Source organism: Dermacentor albipictus, chromosome 10 (genome assembly GCF_038994185.2).
Source record: "Dermacentor albipictus isolate Rhodes 1998 colony chromosome 10, USDA_Dalb.pri_finalv2, whole genome shotgun sequence".
NCBI classification, from domain to species: domain Eukaryota; kingdom Metazoa; phylum Arthropoda; class Arachnida; order Ixodida; family Ixodidae; genus Dermacentor; species Dermacentor albipictus.
In genome coordinates, this window is record NC_091830.1 from 9,724,613 (window position 1) to 9,752,593 (window position 27,981).

The 27,981-nt window shown below is 43.0% G+C and overlaps 2 protein-coding genes across 6 annotated transcripts in view; one reads left to right on the forward strand and one right to left on the reverse strand.

Annotated features, from left to right (window-relative positions):
• Window positions 1-3,663, forward strand: part of LOC135917876 (kelch-like protein 12) — an 80,278-nt gene extending 76,615 nt beyond the window's left edge. For all 3 annotated transcript variants that reach the window (XM_070526788.1, XM_070526789.1, XM_070526790.1), the window contains one exon: window positions 3,366-3,663. In XM_070526788.1, coding sequence (XP_070382889.1) covers window positions 3,366-3,517 — 152 coding nt within the window. In that variant the 3' untranslated portion in view covers window positions 3,518-3,663. The remainder of the gene's footprint in view (window positions 1-3,365) is intronic.
• A 605-nt stretch (window positions 3,664-4,268) lies between these two features.
• LOC135917892 (TAF6-like RNA polymerase II p300/CBP-associated factor-associated factor 65 kDa subunit 6L) lies at window positions 4,269-27,966 on the reverse strand. 3 transcript variants are annotated; one of them, XM_065451509.2, is made up of 15 exons: window positions 27,828-27,966; window positions 27,703-27,736; window positions 27,106-27,310; window positions 25,215-25,301; window positions 24,328-24,478; window positions 23,371-23,546; window positions 20,113-20,190; window positions 17,617-17,718; window positions 17,346-17,470; window positions 14,457-14,721; window positions 11,969-12,130; window positions 8,732-8,887; window positions 8,099-8,288; window positions 6,792-6,973; window positions 4,269-4,578 (listed from the first exon to the last, which is right to left on the reverse strand). In XM_065451509.2, the coding sequence occupies exons 3-14, from the start codon at window positions 27,289-27,291 to the stop codon at window positions 6,807-6,809; spliced, it is 1,845 nt and encodes a 614-aa protein (XP_065307581.2). In that variant the 5' UTR covers window positions 27,292-27,310; window positions 27,703-27,736; window positions 27,828-27,966; the 3' UTR covers window positions 4,269-4,578; window positions 6,792-6,806. The 3 variants fall into 3 exon arrangements, with proteins under 3 accessions (XP_065307581.2, XP_070383272.1, XP_065307582.2); XM_070527171.1 differs by having other exon boundaries at window positions 27,703-27,840; XM_065451510.2 differs by lacking the exon at window positions 27,828-27,966 and having other exon boundaries at window positions 27,576-27,715.
• Between the last annotated feature and the right edge of the window lie 15 nt (window positions 27,967-27,981).

The following is a 27,981-nucleotide window of genomic DNA, read 5'->3' on the forward strand; positions in this document are numbered from 1 at the left end:
TAATTTAGCAATTAACGAATTATATGCTTGCTCCACATTCTCCTAAAAACATGTTTATTCACTGAGAGCTTCACATAATCCGCTCATTATCTGTATGCTCTGCATCAAGATGGCAAGTTGGGCCAGTTTGTTGGGATTCCTAGTAAGGTTCGTTACAGCGCAACACAAAACAGGGACAAAAGAAGGTACAAAACGACGACACAGCGTTACAGCACTGTGATCTTAAGCGCTGTAACGAGCCTTGCTATGAATGTGTACGCTCTGTTCCAGTCTATCTGCATCAAGCCCGTGAGACATGATCAGTTTCAATTCTTTTTTTACCAAGCTTTATACCAGGGCTCTTTCATAACAATATATGTTGTACTTTCGGGCTTTGTAAGTATGCACAATAAAATATGCACCTGGAAAATGTTACCTGGACAAATGTTGTCACAGTGCATAGAGAGCCTTACTTTCTGAACATGTTGAGCAGTCAATTTTCCTTCGCGATAATCTGTAACAAGCGTTTACTTGACAGAGCATTACCTGACATTACCTGAGTGCATTACCTATAATGAGTGCCTCTTTAACCTGAAGCAGCCTCGTAAAATGCAATATTATTTTTAAAAGGGTAATAAAGCTATTGTTACCTCGTTTTGCATTTTTTTAATACTACACATATATTCGATATTTGATTCGATATTCGAAGACAGTTTTTCGCCTTACTCGTATTCGATTCGTATTCGAAAATTTCAACATTCGCACACCCCTAGTTAAAAGCGAACTGCGGCTCGCCGAGCACAACCGCGTTTGGCTTACGTTTAGCGCGTCGTAGGCAGAAAAATCGTAAGTAGTGGCGTCTACGTTAACATCCAAAATGAAATTTGAACTGCGCGCCACGGTGACATTTAGAAGGCGGCGCGTTGTGGGCGGGCCCCGCTCCGCCGTAGGCGTCGCACTGCAAGGCAGGAGATGCGGAAGCAACGTTAAGGCCGTGTTTGATTGCCAATAACTCCGCTTGTGCTGAACGCAATGAAGTACTTTTTAACGCGTTACGTCAAGGACCCCGTGTCGCAAAAGAGACCGGTGTCGGCGTCGGACGTCGCTTCACGAAAAATCAATCCGAACCACAATCACGCAGGCCCTCCGCGTGACGCAGGGGTTTTACTGAAATGATTGAATTCGTAAAAGTAAAATACGACAGAAAAATCGTAAAGTACGACTTAACACAACCTACAGACATGATAGCATCGGGCTGTAATTTTAATATACTAGAAAACATAATTATGTTACCCGGAAACTCGAACACAAACCCCCTTTCCAGCGTTTCCACCATACACAGAGCGGTGCGGCCCGCTCGGTTCCTTGCAACACCACCATCCAGATGGCACTCGCCTCCGCGCATCTGCAAGAAAACTGCATTTGCCGAGAAGCGTGAGAAGCAGTCAGGGATCTGTGAATGTTAACGCGTTACACTCTTACAGGCAAAGCTTAAGTGTCCTCCGAATTTTTCAGCAAAGTATTTTTGAAATAGCCTATTTTAACTTCAAATGCATTTCTCCTCTTCGATAAAATGTGGTTCGGGGCCCCTTTGATGGAGCACGACACAAAGAAAAATCTGTAAGCAAATTTTTTACAAAACAGCGAAGTAAATTTTACCAATGCTACTCGCTTTTGTGGACTGCCCAAGTATATGGGCATTTTTGCAGCACTGACCATGTGCAAAAACCAGTTGGTAACTGTAAATGTGCTCATAATCAGCTGCAAGTTGCTGCATTATTTTGCATAGCAGTCTAAGCATTGTTCAAGCTATAGGCTTTATTGAGTAGCTTATAAGCCTGCTTCGTGCAAGGACTGCACCCAGTAAGAATTCTGAATGTGAGGGTCCTACACGAGTAAATGCAGTACCTGATACCACTGCCTATGTACCACGAAGTTCTGGATAACCATCGGTGAGGAATAACTTGTGACGACTTTCTCTCTCGCGTGCGTGTCTTCAGCGTTCATCCTGGGAAGCCGAACGCCTGGATGCGGGCTGCAGGGTATGCAGTTGCTCTTGGACAACATACTTATGCAGGCTTCCTTCGAAAAAGGCCCGAGAAGGCTGTTCTTTGCACCTATTACACAAATCAAACACCATACTCTTGCACATGCTCGCACTGCTTCGCGTTCACCAAGAAGCATTTGACCATGCACCAGTTTCAACGGCACTCTAACTACTCATGAGGGCGGGGTGGGGGGTGGAGGGGGGGGGGGGGTATTCTGTAAGTATGTCCATTTTGTCTGCTGCTGAAGTTCTGAATGATTGGGCTGGAGTATGCATCAGAAGGAGACAGGCACACCCAGCCAATCAGCATTTAAGCAGCAGACGAAATGGACATGTGCAAAAGGTGGGCACTTACAGACCCCCCCCCCCGTCCTGGGTGGGCAGGGAGGAAATTCAGCATGTGCAGCAGATGCGAATGTGCACAGGCCACAGGGAACAGATGGCCCGCATTTAACGGTTTGCCTGCAGTGGATCCCGCAAGAACAGTACTGTTTTAACCAGTCGGCAATGTGGGGCTGTTAGGGCCTTTGCCAGTACCGTCCATAGGACATCGCTGCTGATTATAGAGCCACACTCTTTCTAGGGCTGCAGAAGTACTGCCTCTGAGTCCTACCCTCCACTATAGGGCACCTCAGGATATCGAAGGCCTAGGTGCAGTGCACCATTAATAGGTGCAGAAGGTGCAAAGAAACTTGGCTGAATCGAGTAAAGTCTGCCGACAACTACCAGAATGAAATCATAGTATTAATGCTCTTCGATGCAAGGCGCTACTAGACCTTCACTATTGAGGATTATCACATTGTCCCTTAACAACGACTGTCTAAACTGCATCCAAATGGCATGCGCTTTTCATCAGCATTCTCAATGGGAAAGCAGTGAGCGAGGCGTGTTAAATCATGACCTCTGGGTGTGCTGTCCAATCCCAGAGGCCATAGTTAGATGAAAGAAATGCATGCAAGACAGATGCACGCGATTATACCGTTTAGGGACAAGCTCAAAGGTTGTAAAATTTTAGAGCATAAATGCACGGGAGCTAATCCCCACGTGAATCACAGGAGCTAACCAATGCCAACCCCCGACCCCCTACCCCATACAAACACACATTTAAATGTGCACATAGTTTTTACTTTTGAGCTGCATTCAAGTAGATGTCCACTATCTTTTAATGAAAATTTCTGCACCTTGCGGATTTGCACAGAACTAGCTCATTTTGTTCGTGACCTGAGAGATCGGGCAGAGTGGCGATGCCAAATCTCGGAGGCCATGTTTGGTTGCACGGTCAGCCTTTGATTCCCAGCAAGATAGTAAAAATTATAATGTTTGGTGCATCAAATTGCAGGCGGGCAACTGTTGGTGGTCTCTGGAAGCCACGTCCTGTGCCTGGAAGACCAGCAGTGGACTTGCAAGGCCACTCTGCCAGCTCCACTCACAGGATCTGCCACTGCCATGCTGCCTTCGCCAACAGTCGCCCTTGCATCCCAAACTCGCTAGACGGGCAGCATGGGTAACACGTTTGCACCGGGCCTGCTACGCCCGATAGTTCAATTAGTTTACGAAGCCATTTATTTTCTAGTATGAGTGATTTATGTATATCGTTAGCAGCACAGTGAAATAAACATGCTTTTACAAAATGATTATCCCAATGAGCAAGCTATTGGTACATTCAACTGGTTCCTACTGCACTCCATCTAACATTCATGCTAACTCTTCAAACCGTTTTTCTTGTTATATGTTAAAAATGAGAAGAAAGGGAGTTAACCGAGGAGCCCGATTTTTATTAGTCATATCATAAGAAGCCAACAAACATTGACACCAAGGACAACATAGAGGAAATTACTTGTGGTTAATAAATGAAATAAAGAAACTATAAATTAATGGAAATGAAAGTGGATGAAAAAACAACTTGCCGCAGGTGGGGAACGATCCTAATATAGCGGCGACTCCCACCTGTAGGAAATTGTTGCCGCTGGACAAAAACGACGATGATGGTGGCGAGGACATACAAAGCATGTGCAGGCATAGCAGATGAACTAGCAACACGAAGCTCGTGCGCCAGCGTGCACACCAGAGTAAACGTCGGAGGTTCTTGCGATCACGTGCCCAGTTGTGTTTACATGCCTTCTTTGGCCCATCTTGTTGCACTTTGAAAACGAAACTTGGACGTGCTCTGAAGTAAATGAGATTTGCGCCGTGATTACTGGGTCATTAGCTACTTAGTAAAGCAGAAAAAATCTGATCCAAATTTTTTGTGTCAGTACTCCTTTAATCAACTTATGCTCAAGTTGGAGATGGGCTCAATGGAGTTGGCATAGCTGCGCCTCGCACGGAAAAGCTGGGCATGACAGAATCCAGAGTGCTTAACAACACAGCTGCAGGGGCATTCAAGAAACAGATCTGTTCTAGAGTGCTCTTGCCAGTGACGAAAGTTCTGGATGGCAAAGCTCTTCTGCAGTTGGCACTGGTCCATCTGGTAACGTGGCTCATTCCGGAGGTTCGTTGCCTTCCCTCTTTCCGTCCCACGTCTTGTGTGTGCTGCTCAAGTCAAGGACAATCTGGAGAGAATCGAACACATGCACAATCACTCAACCGTCTGTTCTGCGAGACTTATATTTAAGGTAATGAATTAAAGCAGTCAAATGCTATTCTAACTAAATTCTATCTGACAGGTTGTGGCTGAGCATGACGACAAAGGGGAACCGAAGGGCAAAATTTTTTTTTTTGCTTAGAAACATAAAAACAACAAACAAACAATGAAGTCGACTAGAAATACATTATTATGAGAAGAAAAATGAAAGTGGACGAAAAGACAACATGCTGCAAGTGGGGAGCTGAATTCTGCTGCATTACGTATGTGGTGCTTCATTAACTAAGCTACCATGGCAGCCATCCCACGATCCACTTTCTTGGGTATTTGTGTACGTGCGCAAGATTAGCCCTGGAAGCGTTAGCCGGCACTGCTTGCTGCCATGGTGGCGGATGCAAAACAACCTTTTTCACTGCAGGTGTCCCATAGTATGTGAGCTTAGGAGCAGGCCGACAAAACCTCATTTGTTGGCAACACATAAAACATTATGCCACAATAAGCATTGTCGCATCAAAGCTACCAAAGTTGAGGCCCACAGTATGCGATGAGCAAGAAGAATAAGGGGCTCTTTCCCGCTTGGCAGCCATTTTTGAACGAGATCCGATGACACGCGAGTGTTCGGTGAAGTTGAAACCAAAATGGACACCTGTGGACGCGGCATGCACTCTGAAACGTTGCAGATCTCACAATTCTGCTGCGTCTGCAGCCAATTTTATTGATGGCTCAAGCAACAGTGAGTCAGGGGATGCTGCCTCTTCATCTGAGTGATTCTGAGTGTGACGATGACGGAAATCAACCCATAATTTCAGGATGCACTGCTAGTTAATGCTTCTCCAGCAACTGAAGCTGTTCAGCACTAGTCAACTAACGAGGAGACATTCGAAACTGCAAAAAATTTTATGACAGCAGAAAACAAGAATTTACTGCAAGAATTTCAACATTCCAATAGTTTCAAAGTTGATGTTTCACATCAAGGAACTGATCTGCTGCATGGCACGTCCAACTGTAGGGCATCCAGTTAAATTTTTGCAGCACAAGTAGGGTACTTTTCAAGGACAAATTTTTATTTCTTCACAGACAATGGCTATTAATAGCAAATGATTTCGTATATTTCGAAAAAGTATTTAGACACAAGCACATCTTTACAAGTGTCGTTCAGTTTTATTCCACAATCCTGCGTTCGGCAATTGATATATTTCATATAGCATAAATCCTGTTAATGAATGTTGTATGCCTGAAAATGAGATTCATTCTGTTTCAGTTTCATGTATAGCATTAAGTTTTGAGTACAATAGTTTCTTCAGAAAAAAATCTAGTGTAAACTACAAAATATGGCCATTTTCCTCATGGTAGTGAAAGTGTTAAGTGGACACTAAAGAGAAAAATCGTGAAAGCTGCATTTGCAAACTGCCCTTCTACAATACCAAACAACTCACTCTTACTTTGAGAAGCTGCTTGGTGAGCCAGAAAAGATGCAAAAATCTAAGACAGGTGTGCAACAGTGCTTAGCTACATAATACAGTAGTGATGCGTACTTGTATCTGGCCTCAGCCGAAATGCTCGTTTCGTACTCTCGTCTGCTCATATCAGCTCTCGCTCGTGTTTGTTTGGTTTGCTTGGTTTGGTTTCGTTTGCACTTGTTTTGATTGTCATTGTTTGTGAATGTTTTGTAATCTGATTGTATACGTGACGCAAATTCTGTAGTACTTCATGGAAGCTATGCGGCACCAGTGATTACACTGAAACATTTGATGAGTCATGTATAAAACCCAACACGCTTGACCCGCAGATCAAATTTTCGACAAATGCTGACTCTACTACATCCCTCTCTCAAAATCTTTGCCTCGATATATTGTAAAATGAAAACATGTAAAGAGCTGCGCTCAAACTTCACATTAGGGAGCATCGTAATCGTCGGTGAGTTTTTGTTGATTATACTCGATGCATTTAGCACATTTAGATAGAAAAAATCTTTTGGGGGTATTTATATGTTCCGTCCCTTTCACATGCATTCAATGTTTAATACACAAGCATTCTTTAATTCCACCCCCATAACACCACTACAGCCAGGTATCAAAACCTGTGATCCTTGTGTTAAGCAGCAAAACTCAGCAGCTATTGAGCTACATCAGTGGGCACTGACAATGCACCTCAGCAATGGCTGAAACGTTTCAAGCGCACCCTGTTGAGGTGCTCTCAGAGGATTGCATCGACGCCGGCACCAGTGTGTCTATCTCGGTACGCTCTCCGTCTCCGTGCTCCCCGCCCCACCCGTCCCATGCGCCGACTCAGCTGGGTTGTGCGCCACTCGCCCTCTGCTGGTGCTGGCGGCTCTGGTGTCGGGCGCACCACTGGTGTTGCACCTGCAGTTGTCCGGCAAAGGAAAGATGCATGTGGTCATAGCAAAGCACTGGATATATTGTACATAGGGGAGGCTAACTATCACAGCTAAACTAATGTATTCTTCATGTTCAAATTTCAATCGGAGGTGGCATTTGATGCTGCATGCAGTTTTATATCGGGTTCGGGAGCATTACTAGCCTGTCCAGCCCAGAATAAATAAGAATCATGTGTCAGATGCAATGACTTCAGGTACACACACACACAAGAAAACACATAGATCATGCGGATGGTGCTACTTCTTACTGTAATATAGTGAAATACAGTGCACAATGTGTTTCACCCTGTCAATTACAGATGGCACCAACGTTTTGCTGCAGTAAAACGAACTTTTCTTTTTGTCTGGCATCATCAAAGACAATGCACACTTTTGATTTATTCTGGACAAAACAGGTCTCAACAAACATGGTACAACTAAATGGGCACTATGAAATGGCACTTTTTTTAGAGGTTTGTGTGTGAGTTAGTGCCTGAATAGATGAAGCCATGGGAGTGTCGTCCCTATTCAGCCTAGTTTGAAGCACGGTGTGTGGAGTGTTGATCTCAAAGGGAGAGATGATGACATGGCTATGTGTTGGACAACTACAAATAGTGTCATAACTTAATTTTCTTGAGCATCCAGTTTCTATCAGAAACTTATAATTAGTATATACCAAAATCAAATTTGGGAAGGGAGGTTAAAAGCAAAACTTTTATGACAATGGCCATTTGCATTCCACTAATCAGACAGGAAAAACGTGTCACCAGTGATGTAACCATCACACAAGTATTTTTGTGTCTTTTTTAATATTATTATATTGAAGGGTCATGCAGGACGAGAATGTTTCTAGCATGCCTGATCACGTTGCAAGTTATTATTGCCAATGCTGCCATTCCTGGGTGTGTCTCTTGACATTCTCAATTACATCTATGCTTTTTGTCCCGGGCCTTTTTCTCTTGGAGAAATAAATGAATCTTGAATCTTGAAAAAAAAAAAGATCTCTCTAATGACACAGAAAGTGGTACACGAATGTTGGTTGATACAGTGAAATGAGAGCTGAACCAAGTCATGCACACTAATAACTCTCAATGACAACCACAGAACACACCTTCAAAGCAGATGTTGATGGTGGCTTTACGTGGCACGGGTGTCCAGGGAACAACCTCGAAGGGGGGCTCGCGGTGTGGACTTGCTCCTGGGGGGCGCTTCTTTCGCGGCTGCTTTGATTCGCTGGGGGGCCTCCGTAACGCAATGGTCAGGCGGATCCCTCTTGCAGGGTCTGATATGGTGCTCTTCACCTGTGAACGCATAACCATGTTATTGAAATGACACAGTGAAGCAGTGAACAGTTATGGCACTGAATAAAAAGAGCAAAATGTTTTGAGTGGACTGCTCATAAAACCGTGTGTGCATTTCAGCAGTTGATGCTGCATGAAACAATGCGAGTCTTGCTGCATGTAGAAATGCATTAGCTATCACTGTTTATGCTTCACACTCCAGATGAAACTGAAATCTTTTCTTGCAACAAACAAATCTGAGAATACTGACTGAACAGCACAGAAGACAGCATCACTAGAAAACTGCCCTACGATACTCGCAATTTAGTCTATCGCACTATTCATTCAATGCGTCCTCATTTATGACCAATCTGCAAGCTTTCTCTTCCAAAAAAAAAAAACTAGCTGAATGTAACAAAACCAAGTGTTTGTTCTTTCGTCAAAGTGGCATTGTCAGAGGTCACCTGGGGGTGGATATTAGGAGGAGGCCCGCTAAGGTTGCTCTCCTCCGAGTTGTTGTCCTCTTCAGCCGCGGAGGGGCTGCGTTCTTCCTCATAGAAAGCCTCGAGCAACTGTTCTCCCGTAGGGCTGTTTCTTCCACCTTCTGCTTTTAATGATGCCTGCAAGACAAGCAAGAGGGAAGGTGGTTTAACAAAATCTGAAGGTGTCACTCTTGTTGCACAGAGGGCTAGCACGCAGATTGAGGTGACTGAGATGACGTGAAGAGCACATGAAACACATGCACACAGAAAATATGCAAATAAAAATAATACTGAAAGAAAAGCAAACAAATCTAGTTTATATATTCAAAGGTCAAAGAGTAGCATAAGTTTTGAGTGATGGGTAAGAACAGCACGGTCTTTGCGGCTTAGATTGTGTCCCTATAGTTTGACATATTTGCAGTGCGAAAGAAATGGAAACACACAGCACGAAGCTGGCAATGAAGTAATGTTGTCTAACATGCCTGCAGTGGAGTAGCGCAAGAAATTTCCACAACCAAATTGAGGGCACCCTTCATTAGCTGGGACTCCATTCCGCTTACTCTGGAATATTTTTGTTAAAGATCAAACAACTGAGTTTGCCATGCTGCTTTAAGTGTAAGTTCCCCAAGGACAGTGACTAAGTGCTTCGTCATTGCCAAGACTGTTAGCCACCACAAGCAACGGTCGTAAAAACTTATTGATTCATGGGATTTGACATCCAAGAGAAACACATGTGCCATAAGGGCAGATTGTTATAGATTTAAACCTTGTTTTATAAGGCTGTCTCCGTGAATTATGCAAATATAGAACTATCTTTTGTTTTGCTTTTCACAGTTTTAATTAGAGATGCATGCGTGGGCTATATGTGCAAAAATGTGGTATACTGTAGACATCTCGTCGACATCCATTCTTGGCAGGACAAAAAAGAATTTGATACTCAAACAAGAAAGAAAAATGTTGAAAAAAATTCACCGATGACTACAATACTCCCTAATGCGAAATTTCAGTGATCATTGAATTTCAGTCAGTGATCATTGAAATTTTAATCTATGGGTAAGTGCATTGGCTTTCATACATGACTTGCTGAATGTAATAGCTGGTGCCTGCGTGGCTTCCAGAAAGTACTACACAGTTTGCGTAGCGCATATAATCAGATTACAGAAAGCTTTGGTGACAACAGACAATGGATAGAACTATCAATAACATTTGAAAAGCTTCTGACACATGCAGGAGTGTTGTGTGTCGAGGGATGTTTAACATTTGTTAGCCGGTGAAAAGCAGTGACTGAAGAAAGCCATTGGTGAACAGATGACGGCAGGCTACTTTGGTGCCATTTAGTAGCGGTCGTCGCTGCAGAGTGCCTTTAGTAGCACTAAGCTTTTCTTCTCACGGTTTCGCCATACCCTCCTCCTCCACTTTTTCTTTCTCACGCTTTTGCATATGCTCCTCCTCCGCTTTCCACCTGATGCTTCTGCTGCACCATCCTCCTCCACTTTCCCCTTCGCACTCTCTTTGCTCTCGCCACTTTTTTCATCTCTTGCTGCACTCTGCGTTCGCTCCCTCATTCGCTGCGCTCGTTCGCTTGGTTATACAAGGAATGCCGATGCTTGACGCAGGAGTGGGCACTTAAGAACTGCGCTCTAAAAAGGACACAAAAGGGGAAAAAATATAATTTAGCTGTTTTAATGAATTACCCCTCTACAACGCACAAAGGCCACTCATACAGTGACAGGAGCCTTGGTAAACCAGTAAAGTCGCACAAAAGACGCACGGCAATGTCTGCTAGTAGTTGATGCACTAGCTCACTGTGGTATCATGGATTTGGTAGCGTATGCTCAGGTCTTGGGAATTTATTAGAAACTTTAAGTTTGTCCGTAAACTTCTTGACGTTTGTGGATTACTAGGTTGCCGGAGCTGAGGACGGCAGTAGCACAGCTGGTAGTGGCAGCATGTGGCATTTTGTGCAACCTACATGCATCTGAAAATTTTTGCGTCGCATTGGTGTTATCGTCTAAAAAGAAAACCATAAAAGTACTGCACGTTAACAATTACATCATTATCAATGCTTCACACTAGAAGTGGAGTGTTTAGATCACTGCAGTATTAGTTTTGCATGCAATCTAGTTAGACACTGCATCACCAGACGTAGCTACCGATGTTGTTGTAGCCATGAACCTCACCGGGAATCCAGTATTCTGCACAAGTTAAGAAGCTTACGAACAAACCAAAACTTTATATTATCGATAAAAATGGACTATGTTCCATCTAAAGGAGCCAAATATTGAAATTAGCAAATTTCAACATCTCTTAATCAGTCTCAGTGACCCAAATACAAAAAAAAAACACTGAAATCCATGACGTCCCACTGACGTACTAGCGCTGGTGTTTTGAGGCCAAACTAACAAACATCTCACTTTCATTTCTTTCTCTAATAATCAACTTCATTGTGCGAAATTAGCTGAAATATTTTGAGAGAATAATGTGTTTACACGATTTCAGTGCGCCCCCGAATCTCATGCGCACCCAATTTTCGTGGGCCTAAAGAAAATGAAAGTGCATCTGAATGTACGTGTGCCTGATTTATAAAAGAAAAATATAGCATGTCCCCACGTTTGTGATCAGGAAAAACTAGATGTGTATAATTTACCTAGACAGAAGGGAAACAATCTTTAAATTTTCACAGTGAGAGTGGCACGTCGTCACCATTTGCACTTCATTGGCGCAGATAGAAAGAACACCAGGCGGTATTCTGGAGCAATCACTTTTAGGGATATACTACAATCACTTTTACTAGGCTTTATGCGACTCTATTTGTCAAAATATGCAGCCAAGAATGCTCCCAGCACTCTGTACACATAGTAAGCTTGGCACATCACCAGAAATGCTGGTGGCCATATATGCCGATGCAGCCAGTGCCAAGTTGCGTGAAATCTCGCACAAGTGATAGTATCTCTGAAAGTGATTGCAGTCAAGCACAAAATGAACCCACAGCAACCTTTAAGAAAACATTCTCTGCCACCGTCTCGTGATGGTGATGACTCTGCATCTGATGGCTGACAGCAGACAGTTGCCAATGCCATGTTTGGGACTGTAATGCGCAGGCAGTTTACGAACCCATTTGTTCTGAGAAAAGGTGCATGTTTAAATATGGTACTCTGTCAGTATAGACTAATCTAGAGTTTCTGTTTAGTGTTACTTTAACAGTGCGGCAGCAATTACCTGTCGTGGCGCATAGAGGAGCTGGGCCGCTCCATACAGCAAGGGTAGCCTTGAGGCCAAGGCATCTCCAAAGCAGTCATAGAGGAGGTTGTATGACGCCCCGGACGATTCATTTCGAGCCATCTCCCGACGTTGCTCCTTCACCAGCTTCTCCGCTGCCAGCTGTGTGTGTGTGTTTGCAAGAAAGCACTGGTTAGGCATTAGCATGCAGGGAAGCAGAACATTATTAACTGATTTTGCAAGTACAGAGTGTCTACCAAGTTGACGTTTTCAAATTCCCTGAGTGTTCCAGGTTCTCCCTGAGTGGCTTTGCAAAATTTGCAGAATTTGCAGAACTTTGTTTTATGTTGGGATAGGCTGAAATCATGTCACACGACGCTGTCGCTCTCTAGTGAGCATATTAAAAAGTAAAGAAAAAATGGTTTAATCTAGTTCAAATAGTAAGTAGTAGTGTTTATTTTATTAAAAAAAGAAAACAGAAGGGAGCGGCTACTAAAATACACAGCGAATAAAATATATTCTAAAAAATATGGTAAAGCCCCTTGCAAACTGCGTTGAACATTTTCAAATACAAATAAAAAGAGATGCATACAAAAGCAAATCTTTTCGAAAATGAGCTATGTCTATCAACTGACAGCAAGCTCATCGATGCGAGGCCCGAACTTTGTCACAAGCGAGATTCTTTCAGCAGCAGGAAAGTCAATCTCAACTGTCCTGACATAACCTCAACCCACGCACAATGACTCAGTGCTGAGTTTCACTGCTTTAAAGGTTTATTTTTATTTTGTGGTTTATTTTACGGTTTATTATTTTATTTTTATTTCTATTGATTATGGTTTGGATGAGAGACACCAGCATTTAGGCATCAGCCAACACTTTGTTTTCTGAGCGCAAGCTCCTTCAAAGAGGAGGTGGCACACTTCCTTTATTGTTCACTTCTCAATGCATTGGTCCTTTCTGTTCTCGTCCTCGTGCCACCGTGCATTCGCCACGGGCACGCCCGAAAGAGCTCTGACGGCTTGCCAGTACACTTATTAGGCATATCAATGCTCGCGCTATGACAGGAGATGGCAGGTGCACGCGTGTATAAGGAATATGTACTGTGTCCCGTGACAATTGCCCCTTCCCATGCTTGTTAAGCTTCACTGCAATACTTCGCGTATGCTTCACCGGGTAACATCGCTGTGCTGAGGCGAAGCTGACTTTCGGGAACCGGCATTATGCAACGCGCTATGCTTTCCGAGCTTCGAAGCCAATCGAGAGGATTACAAAGGCGGAGTCGGTGCCATTGTTGACACCGCCGATTTCTTTCAATGAAGAACACGGCACCGAACGACGAGAACCTTAATAGCGAACGTCGAAGCAACTACGCCTAGCGTTGCTGCAGTGGTGGCTACGGCTGCTGGCGGATCTGCGTGCGAGGGCACCGGTTCGAGGTGGCGGTGGTGGCTTTCTTTAATGAAGTTTCGGACTTTGGGTCACAGCACAAAATCAGCAAAAATCAGCAAAAAATGGGGTTTTACGTGCCCAAACCGCTTTCTGATGATGAGGCACGTCGTACTGGAGGACTGAAAATTTCGACCACCTGGCGTTCTTTAACGTGCACCTAAATCTAAGTACACGGGTGTTTTCGCATTTCACCTCCATCGAAATGCAGCTGCCATGGCCGAGATTCGATTCCGCGACCTCGTGCTCAGCAGCCTAAACCATAGCCACTGAGCAACCACGACGGGTACCCTAAGATCTTTAAGTATGCTGATAATCTCATGTGCAATTAATCGCAGCGAGGGCACATTAAACTGTACAAACCAGCAGTCACAGTTTGCTTATAACGGAATAATGCATATAAATATGCAATCAACAGAACAAGTATGTACAAGTCAAAACAGGCATTCTATTAATAATGAGTAAAAGATTGGAAAACATCCATTTACTGCAGGAATCAGCAAAATTTTAAATATCTAAAAATGAACATAGATGAAATACATTTTCATAGCAAAGAGTGGCAAAGCTTCCAGAACTCTTGTAGTTAAAAGATAAAAAAAATATCTATACTGTAGAACCTTGTTGATACAATCCCGTTTCATATGATTCCCCAGCATCAATGTTCATGATGGAGAACACAAGAAATAAGGCAATACAGTTATGCTTTTTTACTGGTTAATACATTCCTGGACAACACATTTTTTGGCAATAACGTTCTGTACATCACCACACTGAGATTTCCGGTCACTAGACCTCATATAAACAAGAAAAGGCATGAGTCAAGTGCAACTAAGAGCAGTAGGCACCCACCACGGCAGTTTCCCCACAGTACTCATCTGCTCGAAAATACCGGCAAGCAGTCCACACGCCTCCCATGAGTTACGTGACACTTTGCAAGCCTTTAATTTTTATGCCCATAGGCATGCCAACATTTACATGGGAGCTTATCATGGTGGCTTTCACAAATATGTAGAAAGCTCTGCCATCAGTGATGCTAACTGACCAGGAGTGCCCCATGGACTCGAGTGGCGTCTGCCTGGGCCTGTGCATTGGCTGGCCGGCAATCTGCAAGAACAGCCTCCAGGTGGCGCCAGTAGGCTTCCAGATGCGGCCCCAGAACCTGCTGCATTGCCTCTACACCCAGTGCAGTCAGACCCGACACAGCTCCATACTGGGCACACAGAGGCCTCAACGAGGGGTCTCTCACGCACTCCCCCAGTGCGTCTAACACTTGACTCTCGAGACCTGCCACGCGGTCGGCCCAAAACCTGCAACAACATTTGCAACCATGCAATAAATGTTGTTTATTTCAGTAGGACTAAAGTTTCAGTTAGTTGGATCTCAATTACTGTAGTTAAACAGCACAACAGGTGAAAGGCACAGAACTACACAGAATACAGGACAATTTGTTTCTTAAAAAGTTTACACATAGTTAAGAAAGCAAAAAAAAAGTGAAACAATCATACCTGCATAATTCCTGTATAGCCCTATGCCCCTTGCAATCTCTTGTACTGTTACCTGAACTTAAATTTCAGTTGGCACTGAACTCCGACTGCTTAGAATATTCTGGAAGCCAAAAGAAATCTAAACCTAAAAAAATTCATCTTTACCAGTTTGGCACGAAACGGTTTAAGCATATAGGACAAAAACAGGCACTCAATAGACAAGCGATTCATTAAGATACTTGAGTCGACACACCTGACAAGCAACTCGCAAGTTGCACTGTTGTTCAACCTAAGTGTGCGGATGTTTCTTCAAAACCTAAGTTTTCTTCAATAAATAGTTTCAGTGTTTGCATAGCCTGGCTTTCTTTGTTGCGTGAATGAATGGCGGGTAAGAGCAAGGCTGTGCTTCAGCTGTTAAGTCTTGTAAATTTGTGCTCATCCTTGTTCAAGCTGTTTCCTCACGCTAACAAAGGATATAATGGAACTCGGCAATAAAAACGATATCACAACTATGTAAACTGCACCTAATAGCACACCTACAGCAGAAAAAGAATGCTGTTTTAATGCCATAGCATTACGAACCCACGCAAGAGGCCATGTTTCTACCAGAAAGCTCGCCTCGGGGCACAGCCTCCACCGCCAGCGTTTCCAAGTAAACATTACGGTTACAGAAGCTGCAGTTGCTGGGAAGCGCGAGAAGCAGTCGGGGATCTTTGAACGCTATTGCATTCCACTTTTAAAGGCAAATCTTAAGTTTCCTCCAAAATTTTTATACGCCACTCTGAAATATATCAATAATCTGTTATCGCATTCCACTCTTAAAAGGTGAAGCTTAAGAGTCCACCAAATTTTTTATACACCACTCTGAACTATCTCGATAATCTGTTAACTACGTCTGAATTCAGACATGAGAGTGCTTCAGATGCCTTAACAGGTGCTGTTTACAGTTTTACAGCAAAGCTGTTAGCCTCTCGGTGGTCGACATTTTTCGTCTCCGTCTGTGTACCATCATCAGCAATGGCTCCTACCCCCCTGAGCGAGCAAAAATGAAATAGCTCATCTCTCTCATAATGCAGAGGCTACAAGCGCTCAGCAAAGTGAAGTGAACAGTGCATACATTCAATGCAATCATGCATACAATGTACAGAACAGCATACGTTTCAATAAAGAACAAGCTCAAAACAAGAATCTATCATCAACAGCATAGCTCATATCCCTGAATGTAGAGGCTACAAACACTCAACAAAGTGAAGCGAACAGGGCATACATTCATTGAACCATCAATAAAGCATTGCACTCCCACCTCAGCAGTTGTCGTAGTGGTTTTGCAACAGCTTCACTGTACATCCACTTTCACAGGGCTGGGATGGCAGGTCAATTTTTTTTATGCAAAGATACGAAATCTTAAACTTGCTGCTTTTTTTCTAAGCTTAATAAATTTAGGAAATTTTGTATAAACTTCGAGGCCCTACATTGACTTTCTCTCCCAAGTTCAATAAATTTCATTCAAATTGCTCTGGTGGTTGCCTCGTAAAAGCATTTAGGCATTTTACATGTATTTGAATAGAGAAACCGGAGTTGGCCCTAAGCTAATGCTTCCTCCTAGCGCAAGAAAATGGCAAGTCAGAAATGTCCCACTTTAATGGCATATTTCTGTTTTGCGAAAGGCACGGACACGTGAAAGCAGCGCTGCCTTTGCTTGAGGCTTGTGCACATGTGTGAGTTGCGAGAGAAAAACCTGGGAACTGCAAACTTCATAGAAGGACACACAATTTTTTGTTGATCCCTAGCTGATGGCAATGTGCATTATGCAAGAACCGGTGCTTAACATCTGTCCAAACAGGATCACAGCAGCTGAAACAGAGTCCATAATGGCAAAGCGCACAATAAAACAAATTTGCAGTAACACCGTGTCATTATTCATTGGTCTGCAGCTGCTAAGGTGGCATCTACCTAACTGCCTTCCCTGCGCTTCGCGCCGGGTCGATTTGCTCCCTTTGGCAGGAACCCTCCACGTCAGGCCTGGTGGTGAAGCATAGTAAGGAACAATCACTGCAGATGTGAAAGGGGGAAATAATATAGTAATGCAGATGGAAAAAAAGAAAAAAGAGAACAGTCGAACATGTGATTTGAACTATAGACCTCCTAATCACGAGTGCATTGCTATGACCACAATGCCACGAAACCACAAGTGGAGAAAGAACATATTTCAGGGTATTTATCTGCGATCACGCAGTGCTGCTCGGCTACGGACAAACGAAGCAATGCGTATCCTTCTAGGCACAGTCCCCAGATTTTCTTTTTCTTTTTTCTTTTGCAACTCACACACGTGCACAAAGGTCGGGCAAACGCAGCTTATCTTTCGTGTGTCTGTGCTTTCGAGAAAATGAAAATACAGCCTTTAATGCACGTCCTATCTCCGCATTCTGCCGAGAAACTTTTCTCACTTGAGCAAGGCAGCAAGCAGCTGTGCCGCGTTATCCCTCAGTGCCCAGTGGTCATTGGCTGGGTTGATGGCAGCTGCCAGTGGCTCCAGCAAGCAGAAGAGGAGTGCTTGCACCACCATTGTTGGCTGTAAACGGACATACAGATCCAACACACATTTTGGAATCTATTGGCAGTGAAGCTTTCGTGAAGCGGTTAATTAAATGCTATAAAACTGTTCACCATCAGTAACACGTTTTGCAGCATAGCGATTGTGCGATCACCTAAACTCACGTAGGGCAGGGTGTCCAAATTTAGCGAAGTGTTCTGGGCCAAGGCACCAATGGCGTGCAGTAACCGGTCCAGGCTGGCAAGGTCATGGCTAAGCTTGCGAACCTGCAATGCACCATCTCAATGTGATATGCGCATTTCCACTGCATGTATAGTTAGAAAAGGAGTTTTCTGTTTTACCTGCTGTACTACGGAAAACATGTCAGGGCAGAGTTTTGGTGTGTGTGCAAAATGTAACAATATCACCGCATTGGCCATGTAACTTTCATTTTGGTGAAGGTTCTTCCAAGGCTTTTTACATTATTGTTTCTAGGTGATATAAGTACATATTGAACCAGTTACTTTTTCCCGGGAAGTTTGGACTGCGGTTCTACAGTAGACTATACTGTGACTCGAAGCCATTTTTTGTTCTGCCAACACATTGTTTTCAAACCCTCCTAGGTCTTCAACTTGATCACTGCACTAACCTCATGAGTTACGTTGCATCGTTAAGCCTCAGCAACAATTTTTTCCGTGGGTTATTGCTTGAAACAGCAACTTACAGATGTAAAGCCTTGGCTTCAAGTGTATTGAGAACGTAAACGTAGGAGATAGACGGTATGATTTGGCATTCGTCTAATACGAACAGCCTCAAACTAGCAGTTTCTAACCAGTCCAGAAAGGATGGCGTGTCGTGTTCAACGTCCTATAATCTGTCTGTCTGTGTGTGATGAAGCCTGCCACAGAGGCAGTGCCACCGACAGGCTGGTTCCTCATCCGTCCAATCAACCCGGTGAAGGCATTTGCCTCTACAGCTGCTTACAGCGGCATAATAATTGGCTACAATTTGTTTCCTATACGAATTAACAACTAACAAAGTTATGTTGAAAGTGCGCCTATTCTGCAAAGCAGCTCCCTATACTAACATAACCATTGGTATCATTGGGAACTGTAATGTGAGGGCATTTTGCAAGAAGGCAGCATCATACCTATCACAGGTCACAGAAAGCAGGTGGACCTGTTGACTACAGCAAGCAGTGCATGTTCCCCAAGCAATAGATTTGGCTGGGTACAAATCACAGGTCTCCACATTGAGTTACAGGTTGTGCCAGTCTCGCTTGCTTCGTTTATGTCTTCAGGCTACACGTCTTAATTTGGTCTTTACTACCGGAAAAGGCACCTTCGTTCGCTAACAGTATGCCATGTCTCCACTCGTCAAGAGTGCATCCGGATGCTTTGCTTAACAATGCAAAAAGCTAAAGCAAAATGCAGCCGAGTCTCTAAAATCACGGGTAGCGTTTTTTTCTTTCTTTTTTTTAAACTGCAATGCACAAGAAATTCCAGGATCTAAGGAAATTTTTGACAGTGAAACGGCAAGGTAATTGAAGGTATAAAGGTTTCTACCACATAAAGCGGTAGAAACTGCTACAGAACACGTTGCTAAGAAGACGAGAGAAACAAAATCACGTGACATGGTACACACAGCCAGTTACAGCATGAAATTAGGGCAATGTAGATAAAAAGTGGTGTTTAAAGATTTGCTGTCACATTATATGTGGCTGCTAAACAAATATTTGACAAATAAATGAGACAATTATGGCCACATCATTCTCTCTCTATGAGAAAAATTCCTGCGCATGAACATCAAGGACAGGGGAATGCTAATTACCATTGGTAATTGCCAGAAAATGTGCATTTGCCACATAAGCATGTTTGTGTCCAGCAATCTATGGCAACCAGCGCCGACAAGCACCAGAACCGGATAGACACAGTCACAGTCGTAATACTATAGCCGCTCATTTATTCTTTTATTGGCTTGACTAGTTGATTACACCGGTTCTTAGTTGATACGATTTAAGCGAATAGACACATATTGCAACAATCTGTCATTGAAGCTTCATATCATGCGACTTGAGCGGTACACACTTGAAAGCGGCAGTGCAGCGAAACTGTGTCTACGACTTTTGACCACAGTGTACACATTTTGCAGAGCATTTTGTTTCCTTCTCGATGGAAGGCATACTACAAAGCCTCCCATGCACGAAATTGTTGTCCATTGTGTGGTAGCTTGCTTCCTATATGCCATCTTGAAACCATCATTGTTGCTCGAGTTTTTGTATTTGCTTTGGGAGGCACAGACCCCTAGTCAAGCCTGTATAAAAGCTTCTTGTCTACACCCCAAAGCATCCTGGTGATGTAAATAAAGATTTGTTTTGAGTTTCTTCTTTGATTTTTGTCAAAATGCCTTTTTGTAAAATGTGAGAAACATGAAGGATTTGTAGCAATGGTGTAGGACTTTTACTTCTGAATATTTCTTCTTGAGTAGTTTTGAGAACTGAAAGCTACGGTATAACAACATGTTGTTCTCCTTTTTAGCTTTAAGCAAAGAATGGCAACATGGAGTTTGTGGGACAGCACGGGGCTGTCTATACTGCTGGGAATCACACAGCAGTGAACAAAAGTGCTTGCAACGAACACAAGAAATGGACAAAGCAGGTGCTGATGACTTCTTGCACTCACCCCAAGAGAGACAAAGTGCACCAAATATGGCAGCAGAGGACTCAGGCAAGGGTTGCTGGCCAGATCCTCCAAGGCAACCTGTTACGAGAACATAAAAGTCACAGAAAGCACTACCTCATGAGCTCCTCTCTTAGATATATGGGAATGGAGAAACAGCGTTGCTTAATACCCTCTGAACAGATTTTTGCGAGGCAAATGGCTTTTCGATTTAGGATATCAATTTTTTAAATTTTTCTTCGATGCAATTTGGAAAGTAACATTAGAAAGCAAAAAGAAAAATGAAGCCTCAAGAATACAACTGCCACAATGAAATCAAATGTCACGATATTGTGAACAGTGTAAATAGGATCAGTTATGATTTCCATAGTGTACATTACACACTGTTCCAATATATACCACATATTTGCTTATGAAAAACCCGCATAAACAGTATAAGCATAAGCTGTAAAGTACTAATATGTGTAACATATTTATACGCTTTACCTACCATTAGTTACAGGTGACAGAGTTCTGATATTTATTTCTTGTGTGGAGAGACAAAGATGTTGATTTTGATGAGAAGCTAAAATGTTAGCCTAGCTGATGGCCCGGCAAGAGGTTAACCTTTCAGCCATTTTCGACGAACCCTGCTCGTCTAACTCCTCGTGCACCCAAAGCGTTTAGGACGAGTGCAGCTCATCCTTCCTGTATTTGTTCACCGCTGGAGTGTTTTGGACAAGTGGCGCTCATCCGTGTTTCAATTAGTATTTTGGATGACAGATGGCAATGCATGACCGGAAATTTCTTCTTTATTTTATCGCTGCAGTGCTTTTTTTGCATTTTCAACCAGCGTTTCCAAAATGGCATACAGTGGACAAGTTGCATGTGTCTGCAGCCTGTATTCCGGAAAAAGAGGTATATTTCTTCGTCATCACCTTCTTCAGACGATGATGGTTCAAACATTGAGGTGTACATCTTTTCAGGAAGCATAGACAAGCATGATGATGACTGAGGTCAGCAACTCCTCAAATGAAGAAGACAAAGAGCAACACTAGGAGTATAATACAGCAAGTGCGCATCTGTGGACTAAAACTGTCGTGAGCAGTGTTCTGCCGAAGCCTCTGCTACTTCTTTCTTTCTGTACACTATAAGAAGTTTACTGTAAGCTCACCAGCAGAATTGTTTGAATTTGTTTAGTTAATCAACTTCTCAAATATCATAATTAGATGAAAAGTGTCAACGAGAAAATTGTAGAACAACATGACAAACTCCCAAAACAGCTGTCTGATGCTCAATACATGCTACATAAACGTGTTTTTCTAAGTGTGAGAGAGGCCCGCGAATACATGTAAAGTGCTTCGAGCGGCCAGTCGCACGGCAATCTTGCATAAATACATACATGGGTGCCTTTGGGCACACATATTCAACGGCACATAGCCTAGTGTAACCATAAAGTTCTAGCTTGTCTGCAAACTTCTTACCGCTTACGGATTACTGGATCCATGGACGACAGTAGCAAAGCTGGTGGTGATATCTGTGATCTCTGTGATATCGGTGATATCTGTGATATCTGTGATATCTGTGGTGGTGATATCTTGTGATGATTTGTCCAACTTCAATGCATTAGAAAAATTTTTGTGATGCTGTATTACTGTTGAAGGAAAATCGTAAAAGTATGGCATGTTAACAATTATCCCACTAGCAACGTTTTACACCAGCGGTTATGATATGTAAGCCACTGCAGCATTAGTTTTGCATGCTCTCCGGTTAGACCCTGCATCACCAGGTGTCGCTACTAGCATTGTTGCTGCCGGACACTTCTCCAGCAGCCAAACATGCTGCATATGTATTAACCACGACCTACTGGAACTCCAGACCTGCACAGATATCTGGCTTCTATGGGAGCAGCTTGCACCCACTTTCGTTCAACCGACAGCCGTAGGTGGCGCTTCTATAACCTGTTCGTATGCTATACGGTGGGCGGCTGTGCGGCGTTGTAATTAGTACGGCAGCTGTTGTGTTGTGACGAACTGCTTGTCTAGTTGATGATTTTTGCTAACACACTGACAGTGATGTCACAAGGTTTTGATCGGTCACTTGGCTCCAAAAGTTGACTGCCCGAGCCTAAAACATGTCAAAGCGTGTAGTCCGCTGCTCTATAAAATAGCGTTAAATAGCCGCTCCTATTGTCTTTTTCAAGCAGATTATTATAAATCACATTGTGTATAGAGTTCGCAACGTACACAACAGTTTCATTGTACACGTTGTAAAATTCGCTTCTGCGCTCTTTAGAAACTGGAAACCAACGTAATGTCAGACGACAGAACGATTACCACTCATTTTAACTCTTAAAAGTTGTCTGTGAATGCGTCGTGAGTTCAAAAAGTGAATTACACACACAGCTTCACTGCGTACGTATCTTAAGCATCACCGTTATGCTGCCGCCGTACCACGCAGAAAAGCTAGCTTTACTGTTTGAAAAGAGTTCCGTGACAAGATTTAAGGCCTGCAGTGCAGCACGTTTTAAAGCACTGGGATCGTTTTTTTGGAAGCTTTCTACTGAGCTAGACATCCAACGACATTAAAAACAAGATATGCTCACCTTCGCTTGAAACAGAATCGATCAGCCTATTGCACATATTGGGCGGAGGACTTAGTCGTGAATACTCTTACTATACTTTTATCAGATCATCTGCCTTTCACTACGAAACACAGCGATAAATCCTAACATCATCTACGACATTAGGCTATCTGTAATCAACTAAAAAAAGCTAAATGATCCTATGAATCTTTTTAAACAATTTTTTGCATTCTCTTACGGAGGCTAGAAAAGGGAAATTTATGCCGTCGATGTAGCACTGCAGCTGCCACCTATGCTCGTTGTTTACATTTCTTGCACCGCTCCTCCTCTTCTAGTTTCACTATTCAAACGCAAAGCATTCGCGAATACGTTTCCTTTTGTTTATTTGTGAATTTATTCATTTACTGCCAATACAAGCGCTTTGTGCCTGCCAAAATGGCAAGACAAGGGTTGAACAGATTGCAGAAGCAGACGACAGCGAACAGGTTATAACTAGCGCCGCTCTGCTCATACGTTCTTTCCCTAGCGGCGAAAAGGGCGAACTAGACCAGGCATGCTGGAGGAGGGAGATCTGTGCAGGTCTGGAGTTCAGTAGGTCGTGTTATTAACATTTGTGGACAAGCTAGGACTCTCTAATTACAGAAGAACGCAGATGACAGGCTCACTCCCTTTGCTCAGAAGACAGCTGTGCCACTCACATCGACAAGCTGCTTGTCGCTGCCTAGCAGGGCCTTGGTGATCTCCTCATAGTACTGCATGTGGCTGGCATTGACGTCTGTGTGCACACCTTTGCTGCCGTCCAGTTCTTGGACTGCGGGCATAGGCTTGTCGGGGTCCGGTTCAAGTGACACGCCTTCCACCACCAACCAGCGCCCTGGCCAATAGGAAAACAGCTCCATGAATTAAACAAGCCTCACAAAATATGTAATCAAAAACTTCGGCAGACTTGTGTGACCTTGCAGGATTAGAACCCACGCTCCAGCAAAATTGCCCGTGTCGTGCCTATGCGCAGTGGGTATCGAAATCTTAAGGGCGAGAAGTCCTTACCGCCAATTCCCAAAGCCTTAGTAAAACCATAAATATACATGCTCTTTGGATATACGTCGTGTAAGTTTGCATGGAAGCAAATGTTTACAGATTGAGGAATCTAAGGAAACATTGAACTTTCAAGTACTAGTTTTTAACTACAGCGATTAACACCACACAACACTATGGTGTTTGCATGCACTAGAAAGGAGTGTAAATCAGCATAGCAGGTTGTGGAAATATTCAGTATTTTCTAAGAGCCGTGGTCCTTGAATCTTGCACTTGGCTGTACTAGTACTTACTGCAAATAGGAATACCAGGCAGAGTGATTAGGCTATGAAAATATTTGGCGTTTTTCCAGATACTGTGTTTTATAACCTTGCGACGCTAATAATGTCATAACTTCGGTCCATCTATTGCCTTGCAGCCACCCTTCACTTCTAATTACTGGTTCTGATTCCAGTTTTCGACTCTCTAGGAATGAATTTCAAGTGACGTTATGAATGGACAGACTGTTCAACATATTGTGTGGAAATTTCCCGCCACATCTAGCTGCGCTGACAGTTTCTATTCAAATGCTGTGCAAACACATGGACACAGACGAGCAGAACATATAAAGCGGCTCAAACCATGGACACTTGGTTCTGGTGGCAGGTCGAGCTGAAGGGGAGAGTCCAATTCATCCGCCAGGTCTACCATGCTGTCATCAGTGCAGAACACATCAGCCTCTCGGACATGCCGAAATGGAAGCGGATCGTCTCCGCTGCATCCATAAGAGGGCTGTGCGGAGTGAAGTCACTTTATATCAAATTGGTAGCAATATGAAAAAAAAAATACTCAAAAGCAAGATGGGTGAAAAACAAGCAAAATGAGAAGCGTGCCTTGCTGTGTGTTCTCTTTTCTTCTGCCATCATTACTTTATGCACTGTTTACCCTCAAAGGTGTAAAAAATAATGTGGGTTGATATTTAAGAAAGTTCTACATTGTGGAACTTCCCCATACATAATCTAGTTTTCTAAAGGATTATGTATGGAAGAATTATGAAAAATGCAGACCACAGTCTGACAAAATATGGATCATAGGAAGAAACAATGATATTAATAAATATCTTGAACAGAAGAAATAAAAGCAATGTTTTAAGGAGGTAGTGGCCAATTAAAAACCATAATAATCAGATCAACAAACTTCTTTGCATAGACTATGTGTCACATGTAAACAGCACCTACAACAAAATAATTATGAATGAAAGAGCTTTAACTTACAGTGGCGCAAATACTTGGCCTTTTTTTTTTTTTTTTCAGAGCACTATGTGACTGAAGTCTTTATGGAAGAGTGTGTAACGTCTGTCAAACAAATGCGCACTTGCTTGTCTGTTTGTACCCTCACAGGCTGAAGTCAACCTGAGGTATCATTCGATGAGTGAAGTAAAACAGATAAATAAAACATACTCCACTAACACATGCAAAAAACTAATGTCAGAAAACACTATGTCAGCACAGCTTAGGGGATTGGTTACCTGTGAATCACTCCAGCGTAGAGCGCGCTCAATGTCGTTGCAAGTCAGCTTGCGCCTTTTAGCATGCCGCATGAATTGGCCACAGTTCTGCAGTTGAACAAACAAGAAACATCTCAGATAGCTCTAACGCAGAAGTGCAATGTTTCACGCTTAAGAACAGAAGGGTTGTTTTAGTTGTTCCGACCAACATTTTGCCAAACTGAGAATCCACTAGAGCAAGTTTGTTCAACTGAAACCTGACGCAACCATTCTGCCGGGAACCCTGAGAACCAAGTATTCCTAGCTCAATGACACAGTGCATGTACATATCAATTAATTAATTAATTACCTCTCTCCACATTGTGTGTTTCCACAGAACTATTATGTTAATTATATATCACTTCCAACATCTTCCATGTGATTGCAACAAAAGTACTCGGGAGGCTGCCCAGATGAATACAATGCTTTAGATTTCAGTATAACTCCTTTAGGCACCAACTGATTCTGACCATTGAAAAGTTAGTTTAATCGCGTTCTTGCATCTGCAGGATCATGAAAAGCATACAGCTGCCTAACGAATAAAGAATTTTCAATTCTTCAGCGAGTTCTGTTGGGTTTACAGAATTTGGACTCCATGCGAAAACTTTCTATGGGAAACATCAGATTTGAGAACATCAGCTATTTCATGTTTAGCACACTTGGAATGCACTTATCTGGTCACTTAAAAAATATGTGCAATGTAAAACATTGCAAAAAATAATGAAAAATTATCTACTGATGACGTACTGATGCTGACAGCAAACATCTAGCTGTCTACCTTAAAATTAGAATTACTAAAAGACTTTGCACATATCTTGCAAACTTGCAGCCCAGGCGCAATCGGAAGTGTTTTAATATGCAAGACACACATTTTAAATATCATATGTTCATCAGTGCTTTTGCTCCACTATGTTGGCGTGCACTTCTATGTACAGTGCACCCGAAGGGGATAACAATGTCAGCATAATGGCTTCCTAGTTTAGAAACTAAGTGCAAACACAGACAGCTCATGATAATTCAAACATGAATAATTCAACACAGCTCATGATAATTCAAACATGAATAATTCATGACTAGTCTATTCATACAAATCTTGAAATTTCGGTCGTCCCACTACATTTGAGAGGCATTCTGAAGCTTAATTCAAATAGGGCTTTAGGTTAATTCTGGCCTCCCAGCTTCCCAAGTGCAGGGAATTGCACCCAAAATAGTTGATGAGGAGATCCACGATCCTCTCCCTTTTCTCCACCATTGAACCAAGTGCTAGCCAGCCCCTTACTCTCGTACACAACATAAAATTATGCGGAGTTCTTCTGTTTGCAACTCATAATGTTGTTCTGGATAGTAATTTATTCATTTTGTGACAATGTCAACTTCTAATGATACAAGTACCTGCAATCCCTACAATTAAGTTTGAACTAACTTGAGCTACCTTTTGCGATGACGGAAGAAAAGACCAGTCACTGCCATTTATATATGGCTGTCATGAGATAATTCAAAAAGTAGCATGTACACAATGCGATCCAGTACTTCAAGTTTTCAGAAACACAGGTCACTAAATAGCCCACGTCAATGGTTAGTTTAGCAAAAAAGTGCAATGTAATCACCGGTTCTTTACCTGAAATCTTGGATCATGCTATTATGACAAATGTGCTACCTTATGACTAAAGTGATCAGGAAAGCACCCAACAAAAATACTGTTCATGCCAAAATTATACGGTTGGAGAACAATTTGTAGGCAGCACAACACTGCATGGAGGACAAAATAGACAAAGACAGCTGTGTCAATGGTTCATGGTTGAAAATCACTGCGCTAACAAAACAAAAACTTGGTTCAAATGCCGCCGCAATGCAAATGACACAGCTAGCTTACCTGGGCTAGCTCACGAAGCCTGTAATTGACATCTTCAGTGAGTAGGCTGAGGGCTTGATCAGATACACCGGTTATTCCATTGGACTCGGCGAACAAGCTAACAGAGTCTCTTGGAAACTGGCTGTACCTCTTCTCCTCTGGCTTCTTCCCTGGCGTTGTTCCTTTGAGCGTCCGTTTAGACGCCATCCTTTAATGTGTTCACTTTCTGCAAAATGGAAAATCATAAACCACACGTTCACTGTTGAAGTCATGGGTTATCCAATATGAAAAGCTGGTAGTAAAACGTTATGGTAACTTCAACCAAAATTTCGCGCGCTTGTATGCGCCTTTCATTCGCGCCGAAACAGTGCAGCACGTTTAGCGCATGGTACTTGTGATTAATTCATTCCATCCGCTGATAAAGACAACCGGTTCGTAGCGCTTTCCGAATTGAGAAGACGTATGACAAGTTTCTCATACAGCTCATATACCTGTTGCTTTCACTACACGGTACTCGATGCATCAATTCAATGTCGCATGTGCGCGACACCGGCACCGTCAGAAAGCTCTGTACGCAGACGCCAAAACGCCCGAAGGCAGTCACGTAGTTCGACTAACCAGGCCAAGGTCTCCTTTTGCAGACTGTAAGAACCTGTGTTAAGAGAGTGAAACGGTGCTGTTAAGTTACGAAACTCATCTTATCTACGACCTTATCACAGCTAACTACCAGGAACAGCGAATACCTTCATCAGGCCATTTAAATACGACCTGTGTACTCCTGCTCGATACACGAGTGCGCGCTAAAAAAGGGGGAGCATTTTCTTTAGAATCGTTTGAGCGCTAAAACGTAAGGTTGACCAGTATAGTTAGAGTGAATGCAAGGTAATACGTCCAATT